Genomic DNA, 12,334 nt, shown 5'->3' with positions numbered 1-12,334 from the left:
CCTTTCCAATTCGATCTAACCATCGAATCGCATCGTTCGGAGTTCGCGTCTGGCCTTTGACGCTGAGCAAGAGCGCGGTGGGTCGTACGAGAGGGTCGCTTAATTAATTGAAATTCTCTGCCGCGGCATCGATTAGTCCGTCGAGCGGATGTGGGCCGATCGGAGGACCAAACCGTGCTAACCATCGAGTCGCCGATACGAATTAAGCGGTCGTCTTTGCGGCGACGAACTCGATCGATATTTACTTTAGGTAGACCGCTCATCAATGAATTGCAACAAAAAATACAATGAAAAATTAAATTTTTTAAAAAAACATTCACCGACCTTACCTTGTGACTGTCAAATTCTAAACGTTTCTCTCGAAATTATATTTTCCTAATCATAGGATCACATATTTTTGTGAACTTTTGTATTTTTTTTTTTTTTTTTTTTTTTTTTTTATTATTTAATTGCATCCTGTAAGCATCCTTTTTTTTTTTTAAACTTTTACTTTTTCAATAAGAACTACATTTATATATTTTTTAAAATGACATAAATAATGTTGATTTAAGAGATTTCGTAAGATCGGAAATTGATCGCCTGGATATAAGTAATATTTTCCGAGCTGAGGTTGACGGCGAATCACATAGTAACTCACATAATCAATATTTTATCATGATATTTCTTTCAGTAATTTAAAAAAATATGCATATTTTATAGAATATATAATTATAACCAGATCTGATATGCCTAATCGTTTTTACGCTTTTCCTGTTGTCTCTGGCTAATATTATCTCGTTTGTCAGAGGACATTCACTTCGCGACAGTTTATCATGAATTTTCTTTGTAAAAGCTTTTGAACATGTCGTCGGGCCATATAGCGAAAGAGAGAAGATCGATTCTCAGGATTTCGATAACGCGACAGAGTTCTAAAAATGGCATGAGGGAACATATGTACGTATCGGCATTTGTAAAGCCCGCGTAAAGATCGATAAATGATATACACTGAATAAATAGCGAATATATTCTATAATCAGAAGAGAAAAGGAAAAGTGACTTTAAAATTAAATCCGTGATCCTACAATTTTTTGGGAACTCAGCCCGGATAGTTGGATTGAGGCGGACATTGACAGACACAGTACAGTGAAGCTGAGTGTGATAACGGTGAGTGCGATAACGCTGAGTGCGACAGAATTGGATGCGGGTTTGGTGCTCTCTGTGAATTGACGAAAGAATAGAAAGTGAGATGATTCCTATGAGAAACATGTCCAAATTTTCAATGCAAGAACTCAAAGATAAAGTTCAAGATATTTGAGTTAAATAGAAGAATTTTGGTTGGATCAAAGAATGATCTAAAAAAAAAATCTGATTCAAATGAAACAGATCTTGGACAGGCAGTCGGTTTCGTGAACCAAATAACGTGCAGAGTGATCCATCGGACAACCAGAAGCAGAATTTGAATGCGTCTGGAATGATCGCGATAGACGTGCACAAAACGAAAGTGTCCCGGTGAGAGATGGGAAGAAAGAGCTTTTTGAGCAAGAACTTGCGATGAAAGAAGTGACGCGACGAAAGCAGGAATTTTTTGGAGAAAAGATTGAAAAACGAGGTGGGAATGAGTTAGACGGAGGCCAGGAAGAACGCTGAGACGATTGAGACGCTGCCAAATATAACAACGATCGCCAAATTATATGGGATATTTCGGCGGAACGAACAACTCCTGGGAAGTATGAGAAGTGCGGCTTCTCATGATCAAATCTGATATGCTTGATCGTGATTATTCTTTTTCTGTTCTCTCTACTGTGATATTATCTTATTTGTTAGAAGACATTCCCTTCGTGACGTTTGATCACGCGGTTTCTTCGTAAAAGCTATTGAACGTGTCGTCGTCGTCGTCGGGCTAACACAACGAAAGTGAGAAAAGATTGACTCTCGGGGATTTGATAGCGCGGCAGTGTTTCAAAAGCGGCAAGAGTAAACGTATGTATCGATATTAGTAAACATCGCGTTAAGATCGATAAATGATATATCCGGAATAAATAATGATATAAATATTCTTTAACCAGAATAAGGAAGAGTGACTTTACTAAAATTAAACTCGTCCAATATATACAACATTATGCTCCTTTACCACAATTAAAACAATAAAATATGTCTTTTAATTTTTTATCGTATTATATCGTATTATGATACATTCGACATGCAACCAAATCTTAGGACAAAACATTAACTCATTTTTATTCATTTCTCTATATTTATAGGCGGAAGAATTGAACACCATAGTCGGCAATGCTTTTCGTATGGCGTACGTGGCGCAGCTCCAGCGCCAACCGATCCTTCAGGATGTAATCTCGCCGCAATCCTCACCACACTATCGCAAGGACAAACAGGAACATCGAACCTCCTGGGTAGGTTATTTAATTCTTTTCATTTTATTTCCCTTCGACATTTCTTATTTCCGCTTCAAAATTCGAAAGGATAAATCGAAACTTTTCCTTTTACCTTTTGCCTACAACAAATAATTTTTCAATGATATTAAGTTAAAATGTTATACTTTCTTGTGCATATAAGCAAGCAATCGTGTCAATGAACTATCTACATATTATATATACTAACATGTATATATATATATATATATATATATATATATATATATATATGTTTATTAATAAGAGGAGAGTCTATTCATAAAGATCGAAGCATACTTGACTATATTTCTCTCTCTTTCTCTTTCTCTTTCTCTCTCTCTTTCTCTCTTTTTCTTTCTCTTTCTCTTTCTCGTACACGTACGACGGCACTGCTGACTCCAGTAGGTGTCCCATTTACAGGCCACCGCGTTAATTATAAATTCGAGCCGAGTCCCACGGCGGCGTCGCGTTTCTGAGTAAACGGTCAGTTCGTTCCTCGCGGGCTATCCGGTTCTTCTCTCCGGGAGATCTTCCACGGAATCGTCAGATTCTGAAACGATCCTCGAATATTCAAGTATTCGTTTTACGAGCACATGTTGAATCCACAGACATCAGGACTTCTCTCTGATCTACCTTCGAGATTTTCCCGAATTCGCGATTGGCAAGTAGTAAACTTCCTAGACAACGACGACTACGATGAAACAGCGACGATTGTATTCCTCGTGTCCAGCCATTGAAAAATTTATCGACTCTTTTTCACCCCTTTTTCCTTTTTCATGAAGGACTTTTCTGTTTTCCCAGAGACATGTAAATTTTCCCCGCGTCTTTCATTATTCATACAACCGACTTGATTTCCTCGCGAAACACTGTAAAATCGTCCTTTCCCATCCCCATTCTTTTATACTCTCTCATCGTACTTTCTCAAACTCGATTTAGCTCATTTGCACGAGAATACTTTCGGAAAAACAAATTTAACCAAAACTGTTGCTTACTGAGAGGCACAGTTTATTATTATGAAATTAAAGTCTAAAATTAAAATGAATCATTGATTTTGAAAATAATTATCTAATGAAACAAACTTCGCCTTTTAAATAGATCCTCTAATCTTTTATAAAAAAAAAAATAATCTCTAGATAGTTTTCTTCGACTTTTATCGAAGTCGATTAAATCAACGTTTCGTCACATGATATTCATTTATACGTTTAGAAATCATCGACGATAAAGAGAAATAAACGATCTGTCTGTAAACGAAGAATTCTCTCTCTCTCTCTCTCTCTCTAATATGAACATTTTTTTCACCAACAGAACAAATCTTTGTCCGGCGACAACTCGATCGCCGGGAGCGGAGGCGGTTGCAGGAATTCGTCCTCGAATTCGTGGCTGAAAAGTCGGACGTCGCCCACGTCCAGAAGTGGAAGCGGTTCGTCCGCAGCGGACATGAACGTACAGCTCGGCAGCGCCGGCTCGCCCACGTTGCGACTAGCCAGCGTAAAGGTGGGTGCGCGTACTCTATTTCCTTTCTAACAAAGGGTATCACTGTCATGATTTCCCCGAATGCGACTATTGGCTGATACTTGGACGTTTTCATAACGGCTGGAAAGCGTTCGCTATTCGAAAAGGAAAAAAAAAGAACGAAGATACACGTTACATATTGGATGAATTCACAAAGTGAATGCTTATCTTAATAAAAAAAAAATATCGAAGAAATGTTTGACGACGATTTAATGCTATAAAATATTTACACTTTTGTCCAATAATATTATTTAATTACAAATAAATTTTCATGTTCTACATTTACTTACTCGTCGTTAAATATTGACTTTTAACAGATTATGATAAACCAGTTTATGCATAATATATAACTCATATATAGATTATATGAGTTATATTTTCTATTCTCCAATTTTATTGCAATAAAAAAAACACTTAATTATTGTATTTCCTTTTAAAAACAAAATAAAGAAAAAAAAGCAATGAAATAAAATGATTTTTTTAACAGACACCAAATTCCATCCCGGGTCTACGGCCGTCGCATAATTTTACGAATGTCCTCGGTCCAATAACGAACGAGGATGAGCCGAAAAGTATTTCGCAGCAAAGTACGCCGAGTAGCGATGAGAGCAATTCACCAACGGAGTTGAACTCGTATAAGAGACTGACGGACAAGCCACCGCTGATAAAGCGTCTGGCGATGGGCCTAACCGGTGGGCGCGACGTTCTCGGATTAAATGGTGAAGACGACAGCTGTCCCCTCGTAAGCGGTAGCAGCACACCAACTAGCCCCTCAAACAGGCCACATTCCGGTGGCTATATCAACGAAGCGATTATCGACTCTGAAGGGACGAGACCATCTTATAATAAGATACAACCTTCCGAGACCATCGATAACACCATCAATGCTTCCATCACTGCCAAAAACTTTAATATTGAAAATAACAGGTTCGCTGATTCTACAATTTATATTTTTATTCTCTTCCTTTTTTATTATTTATCATCTTATCTCATATTACTGCTATATAAAATATTTTAAATTGATAATAATATGAAAATAATTTTAAGATATGATTGTTGAACGTCTAATAAATTATATAAGAAATATAAGGACGAAATTTACATACAGGATAGGACACAATTCGCCGAGTTCGGGAACGGAAACGGAATTTAAATCGAAAAGAAGATCACAAATTAGTACCTCAAGTAGTTCGGTACCAGCAGATGGGAGTACTCATGGCTCAACACCGACACCACCGCCTTTGCCAGAAAGAACGGACAGTTTGAATAATCGCAGCGAAGAAGCCGAATTACGCAAAGCACCTTGGTTCCAAGCTGGCATACCAAGGTTAGCATATTAAAGTGATCTATCGTTAAGACAATCAATAAAATCATTTCACTTAAATATTTGATTATTAGCAATTACTTGAGATTTCTTTCTTATCTTTTTTTTTTTTTTTTTTAATCATTGACACAAACAAACATATCTAAATACATATTTAAATAAAATCATTCGTAAAAAGAGATCAACAATAACATCGATCAATCGATTCGATAAAAATTCTTATATTAATAGAAATCAAATGAAATTACGATCATTGTGGCAATTACTTCTATAATTAAGAATTTATATTTTTACTGAAATCTTAGCTAATACTTCGTGCATGGTGGCCCGGCCATTTATGATTTCAGGGAAATAACGTTGGAAGTGTTGAGTCAGGAGCCGGAAGGAGCCTTCATGGTACGAGAGAGCACCAGTAAACCCGGATGTTACGCCCTTTCGCTCCGAGTGCCGCGTGAATTTCAACCAAGCGGAATCGCCCATTATCTCATAATGCGAACTAACAAAGGCTACAAAATTAAGGTAAATCTCTCTCTCTTTTTCTCTCTCTCTCTCTCTCTCTCTCTCTCTTTCTCTCGTTTTATCCTTTTGCTTTTCAAACTTCTCCTTTTTCTACCTTTCTATTCTTCTTTTCTTTGCTTTCTTCAGTTAACCATTCCGACGCGTTACTATTTTAGGATCCCTTATCCATTATCACCGTCTAAAGGCCGTTTCGTTAAACAAGTCTTCAAGGTTTATGCCTTCATAACATTCCCAAGTCCTCACGTTCATTATTTCTTTTCGAAAAAGAAAAAAAAGAGAGAGGAAGGGAAGGAGAGAAAGAAAGAGAAAATAGAAAACCTTGAAACTCGCAATAATACGATTTCTTTTGCAGCGTGCATATACCGTTTGTTTTTATCGATTTTTCTCTAAGGACATTTACCATGAACGAAAGTCGTTCATTAACGTAAATTTACATTCACGTGACTGCATACATAAAAAAAGAAAATACGACGGCTACGATTGTGGAAAGAGAGAAACAGAGAGAGAAAGAGAGACAGAGAATGATAACGAAGCGTCACTTTGTACATAGGATTCCCTGATGACGCACTTACACATATAAATTGTATATATGTTGAATATACATAATTATAATACATAGACGGAGAAAAGACATACATATATCTTTGAATGTCGATGCATTTACATTTCTAGAAAAGAATATACACGACTTTGACCTATATAATTCATTAAAAAAAAAAAATTCTAGGTATTATTGTATTCATTCGGGACACGAGTAGTCATTATCTTTTCGTTGTTATATATAGAAACAAAATGAGCCACGTTAAATCATTTATCCACGTGAATTCAAAGAAATATTCTGTAAATTCGTAAACAAGATGATGTCAAAAAATTTTTATTCTTTTTTTTTTTTTTTTCTTTTCCTTTTCAAAACCCTTTTTCTCTTGTCGAATGTACGAAATTGAAATAATAACGCTTAATCGTCCCAAATAATTTTTAGAAAAGAAACAATTGTACGTTTGTAGATTTGTTCAAAAATAATTTGTGGGCGAATGAAAAATGTATAAAAGTGTGAGAAAATTTTTTAATTATATCCAATTCAATTTTAACAACCTTTGTATATATGTACGTGTAAGCAGAATATGTATAGATACCTATTTAGAATTAGAAACGATTTTCAGAATAGTTACTTTTGGATAGACAAATAACCGTAATCATTTACAAGTTAGTAACGTGCATTAGGTAATGCTCTGAGTTTTGCAAATATCGTAATGACGATACCACAGAAGAACAAACCATCCACGCTCTCTCTCTCTCTCTCTCTCTCTCTCTCTCTCTCTCTCTCTCTCTCTCTTGCACATTTTCTCGCTCGAATATCACTATTTAAATGGCCGAACTTCCCTTGTAGGGATAAATTAAATGGGTCTGCGGACTTTGATAATCCCCGAAACCAGTATGAATGAGTTTTGTTGGATGTACCGCGGGGAAATCAAAACTCTCTCCCTTCTCTTTCTCCGTGAAATTGCATTCTCGCAGAAACACGTCGCGAGAACCGAATGTATTCCTTTCTCCTAATAATTTTGACACACGCGAAAGGTATATGTGCACATTGTATCCCGCGATAACGATTAACTACCCTCCAGTCTGTAAGGTAAATAAGGTAAATCCTCTCACGACTTTCTTGTGTAAAGAGAGAAATAAAAGGGGAGAGAGAGAGAGAGAGAGAGAGGGAGAAAAAGATATTTCGCTTTAACATAACACTTTATTAAACGAAAAAGTTTGTAAGAATGGAAAACAAAAAAGAAAAGAGCAGATGAAAAATAAATTAAAATCAATAACAATATATGCAACAACTAATCAAATCAAATTTGATAATTCAAATTGAAAAAAATTTAAATATATGTCCTATTTATATAAAAACGAAAGAAAATTAAAATGACAGAGCACTTTATTTTCATCAACTAATACATTGGTATATACATATATGTATGCACTTATAAACACGAACGTAGCCTTATCACTCGGCTTCCATATGAGTGCAACGATGTACTGTAAATGTATTAAAGGGTAAAAGACAAAGCATCGTTTCGTGTCTGTTGCAGGGCTTTACGAAAGAATTCACAACGCTGACAGCCCTGATAACCCACCATTCCGTAATGCCAGAGCTGTTGCCATGTCCACTGTCGTTAAGCCGATACAATCCCAGCTTCGTGAAGAGCGACTCGAACAAGGATTTCGCGGACATCGACTCGGATCCGGATTACAACACGCTCGCGGATTTTCGCAAAATGATGGCCGATCTGAACGTCTAGGAAAAGAGGAACATGCATTACGTAAACATGTTTCATACGTTCATAATAACGCGGAAGAATGAACATTGTGAGTCTATCTATCAACGAACCGCAGGTTTATTAAGAAGAAAAGACTCACGCAAGTCTGTGTATAAAAAAAAAAAAAGAAACCTACACGATTTAATCGAGATCACGACGAATGATAAATTGTGTTTATTTGTGAGGAAGATAAATCATAAAAAAATATTGGACGTGATATCACAATGAAAGTAGGTTAGTATTATGAAGGTAGATGACATCGAACGTGATTTGAAACGTAATTGACAAAATTCTTTACAATTACGATTTCACGTTCGGAGTTCATCGATAGTGATAAAAATCTATAAGACTATAAATAATTTTAGGAAATGGCACAGAAACGTGCAAATCAAAAGTCAATCGATGCAATGAGAGAGGACAACAAGTTGTTGATCTAACTCTTAAAAACCAATTGTCATCTGTCTCGATTGTTGAAATTTCAAAAACATTTTCTCAAGTAATTTAAAATGATAACGTTGAAATTTACTATACCGATCAAAGCTATCCTCGTTAATTTCATTTTTTTTTTTTTTTTGATTTTGATTCAAATTTAATGTTCCCTTCCCACGTCGAAATCGATTATTTTGTTTTTGAATTTCTTTTCTATCGAAACAGACTCAATGATCAAGCAAACGTTATAATCAAAAAAATGAATTTCGAATATTGATCAAAGTTAACGCTACACGATGTACGCTTTATGAGGAAAAGAAGGTGAAAGATTGATCGAACTATTGAAATAACTTGTTTAAGTTAATAATAATGTATGGATGTGTGTAACTTGATAACATACTCGAGTGTTCTCTTAATATAAAAAATAAATAAATAAATAAATAAATAAAAAGGAAGGAAAAGCAGAAGTTAAATGAACGAATAGTTCGATATTGATCTGAAAGTGGCTCGTTATTCATGCCATATTGATGTTCGTGCGGCTCGATAGTACGTTATCAAATTAATGTAAATGTGTTTATATGTATATAGATGATAATTAACGTTACGCAAAGCATCTTATAATTTAATTACGAGAGTAAAAGTGAGAGCAACGAGTAAACGAGAATGGAGTAGTCGTGAAGTAGTTGGAAAAGCAAAAAAGTAATTTAAATAAATAAAAAAGAAAAAGAGTAAAAAAAGAAAAAGAAAAAAAAAGAAAAAAAAGAGGAACATTTAGAATCGAAGGACACAATTATAGTGCTACTTTAATCGCTCGACTAACCTAGTCTTGTACAGAAGTTGTGAGCGTAGCTAGTGTTATAAATATATGATTGCGCACGTGTGTGTATATCGACCGATAAAAAAAAAAAAGGAAAAGAAAAAAAATAAAGAGAGAGGACTACAAAAAAAGAAAAAAAAAAAAAAAAAAAAAAGAAGAAGAAGAAGAAGAATAAAGCAAAATTGCGTGCCATCTTTTGTACGCCAGAAAAGGAAATACATAAATTCCATTTTTATCGATCATCAACGAGTACCGAAACGATAACTATAATAATTGTAAGGGCGGATATAGTATGGGCGTATGAGGTAATTGTCTGTAATAAAAACGTTCGTTATATACATTATCGAAACTATGGTTGAATAAAAGCAAATAATCTCATCCGAATGCCTAGCACTTATAACTTGTTGATCTAATCGTTCGACCGAACAAACAATTCGAAATTATTAATTTAAGCGTATAATTAATCTACTAACGAAGAGACCTGACACGCAAACGAGCGTAATATAACGATAATATTTTCCGTATTATTTGTTCTTCGAAATTCTTTTTCATTTATAAACAAAAAAGTAAGTTTCGACGAACGAAAATATATACGACCTACGTATCGCCAAATTGATCAACAACATTTAAATAATTGCAAAAGAATCGCACGAACGATCGACAAAAAAATCATTAAACCGCTGTAAGCTACACTAAGCAAGACATTAATCGATGCTTGAGATTTGTAATGAATTTACGAATCATTATAGCAATGCGTTGTATAATTTCAATAAAATTATTTATTGCAATAAATAATGAATTAAAAGGAATATCTATCACCTGGAAACAATAGAGATGATTATTTACTCTCTTTCAAGACAATTTGAATATATATTTCTTATAACTTAACGCTATTGTCATTTATATATAAAAATGAAATCAAAAGTAAAATCATTTCTGTGTATGTATGTATATCTAAAAATCGTAGGACAAAATAATCATATACCTTATTCATCCTGACGTACAATATGCTTTTCCCTTTCCGATACGAATGGTACTGTTCCTTTCTTTGAATGAGCACGTCTATTAGCCTCCCTATAATGCACAAAAAAAAAAACAGAAAAAAAAAGAAAAATAAAATATCATCGCATTCAATTAATAATAAATAAATATAAATATTATCATTTTAGAATTCTCTAATAACACATACTTTCGTTTACTCTTTTCACGAATCGTTCGTATCTCAGCTTGGGCATTATAAATATGTTTTGGCACTTGTCTATGCTTAGCAATACGACGTACTTGTGGATGAGCCGCGAATTTTTCTTTCAATGCATTGCAATAATTCAAAGACGTCTTTTCCCTGGGTTTAAGCTATTGTTTAAAAATAAAAATTATACATATACTGTGATTTTGTAGAGAGAGAGAGAAAAAAAAAAAAAAAAAAAAAGAACAGATCATGACACACTATAAATCATTACGTACCACACCCAATTTTTCTGAGGCTCTAGCTTTCCATACACGTAAATTCATTTCATCGCTACCACTAATTATATATTTATTGTCAAGAGACCAAGCCACGTTGGTGAGCCTTTGCATTCGTTTCGTATGATAAACCTCTCGAGAATGTCCTTTATTAACTTCGTAAATACGAATAGATTTGTCGTAACTACCAGAAACAAATTCTCTACCAGTTGGAGAATAATCTACGTCTATTACGGCACCTACATGATCCATATGTACATTTACTGGTATCTTTAATGTACGTATATCGTAAGTATATAAGCTATAAAAAAAAAAAAAGAAAAAATTAAAACAAAATAGGATAACAATATAAGACATTTCAAACTTCTTCAATTATTTTTAAATTTCATTCAAAACTCTCACTTATAATCCTCATTAGCACACGTAAAAGTGACAGCTTCCATTGGATTCCAAGAAAGTTTATTAGTTTGTAATCTCATTATAATTTTTCTTAATGGACCTGTTTCTCTAGCGTCATATAAAATAATACTACGATCGCTAGAACAAGCAGCTAAAAAAATAATTAATTAATATCATTGATTAATATCATTCGAATATATTCTTTGTAAATATATATATATATATATATTGCTATCGCCTCACCTAACAAATTTGTTTCAACAGGATTATACTTAACATCATGTAAACTATCTACACCCCATTTGAAAGTACGTATCGGTTCATTCCTTGTCTCTTCCCAAAGTTGACAAGTATCTCCACAAGTTGCAAAAATTGGATCTCTTCGATGATGCGATATACCAATTAATTGAGTCTGTAATTAATTTCATTATTATAATAATTATTACAATAAATAATCAATTGAAATAAATTGTATTTCTTTACTTTGCTAATAATAGTATTAACGGGTTCCTCTTCTTCACCAAATGATGGCTTTTCAGCTTTCCATGTCTTTATGGTTTTATCATCGCCTATAGTTATAAAATGCTGTCCATTTGGAACAAATATAATACCACGAAGTATACCATCATGAGCTAAGAAAGATCTTTCCGATGTTCTATTAGATAAATTCCATATTTTTAATTCTCCATCGAAAGCACCGCTAAGAAGAACCGACAAACGCATAGGATGTTTACAAATAGCTGATATACCATCTTTATGGCCTTCCAAATTACCAATGAATGGCTTTGCAAAAATTTTATCCAATTTTACCGCATTTAAAGCTCTTGTATATTCTCTTGCCGCTTCAAAAGGATGTAATGATGGATCATAATTCCTAGGAACTAAATATACAAGTATTCTTTTATTAATTTTTACCACGTGCTTTGTCTATACTATTATAGAGGTTATGTTCACAAATTATACGTACGTTTATGAATATCACGCTTGGTTTCACGTAAATATTCGTCCGGATTTCTTGTTAAAATCTTCACCTTCATTATTAATAACAGAATTTATCACATAAATAATATGTATAATTATTGATATTAGATGAAAATCGTACACAATGGTATCTGTACAGCAAAAGTGAACAGAGAGAGTCAACGCTTCTGACAGTTATGAATCGAATTAAATA

At 34.1% G+C, this 12,334-nt stretch overlaps 2 protein-coding genes across 25 annotated transcripts in view; one reads left to right on the top strand and one right to left on the bottom strand.

The window, feature by feature from the left end:
- LOC124946407 (tensin-1-like) overlaps nt 1-10,292 on the top strand; it is a 197,360-nt gene extending 187,068 nt beyond the window's left edge. For 19 of the 20 annotated variants that reach the window (XM_047487057.1, XM_047487056.1, XM_047487058.1 and 16 more), the window contains 6 exons: nt 2,241-2,387; nt 3,693-3,881; nt 4,387-4,826; nt 5,008-5,226; nt 5,571-5,742; nt 7,824-10,292. In XM_047487057.1, the coding sequence (XP_047343013.1) occupies nt 2,241-2,387; nt 3,693-3,881; nt 4,387-4,826; nt 5,008-5,226; nt 5,571-5,742; nt 7,824-8,033 (1,377 nt within the window). In that variant the 3' untranslated portion in view covers nt 8,034-10,292. The remainder of the gene's footprint in view (nt 1-2,240; nt 2,388-3,692; nt 3,882-4,386; nt 4,827-5,007; nt 5,227-5,570; nt 5,743-7,823) is intronic. The other variant, XM_047487064.1, reaches the window with a different exon arrangement.
- On the bottom strand, nt 2,048-12,334 carry LOC124946409 (DDB1- and CUL4-associated factor 13). Of its 5 annotated transcripts, XR_007100047.1 has the most exons (10): nt 12,128-12,334; nt 11,644-12,041; nt 11,404-11,572; nt 11,164-11,311; nt 10,762-11,062; nt 10,487-10,650; nt 10,283-10,371; nt 3,021-3,994; nt 2,685-2,937; nt 2,048-2,488 (listed from the first exon to the last, which is right to left on the bottom strand). XR_007100047.1 is itself a non-coding variant. In XM_047487073.1 (8 exons), exons 1-7 carry the CDS (start codon nt 12,195-12,197, stop codon nt 10,284-10,286), a joined length of 1,338 nt encoding a protein of 445 aa, XP_047343029.1. In that variant the 5' UTR covers nt 12,198-12,334; the 3' UTR covers nt 2,048-2,488; nt 10,283. The 5 variants fall into 5 exon arrangements, 2 of the variants coding, with proteins under 2 accessions (XP_047343029.1, XP_047343028.1); XR_007100048.1 differs by having other exon boundaries at nt 2,596-3,994; XR_007100046.1 differs by having other exon boundaries at nt 2,685-3,994.

The sequence above is a fragment of the Vespa velutina genome, chromosome 2 (genome assembly GCF_912470025.1).
Source record: "Vespa velutina chromosome 2, iVesVel2.1, whole genome shotgun sequence".
Taxonomy (NCBI): Eukaryota; Metazoa; Arthropoda; class Insecta; order Hymenoptera; family Vespidae; genus Vespa; species Vespa velutina.
Note: the sequence above shows the minus strand (reverse complement) of the source record. Positions and strands in the feature narration are given on the sequence as shown.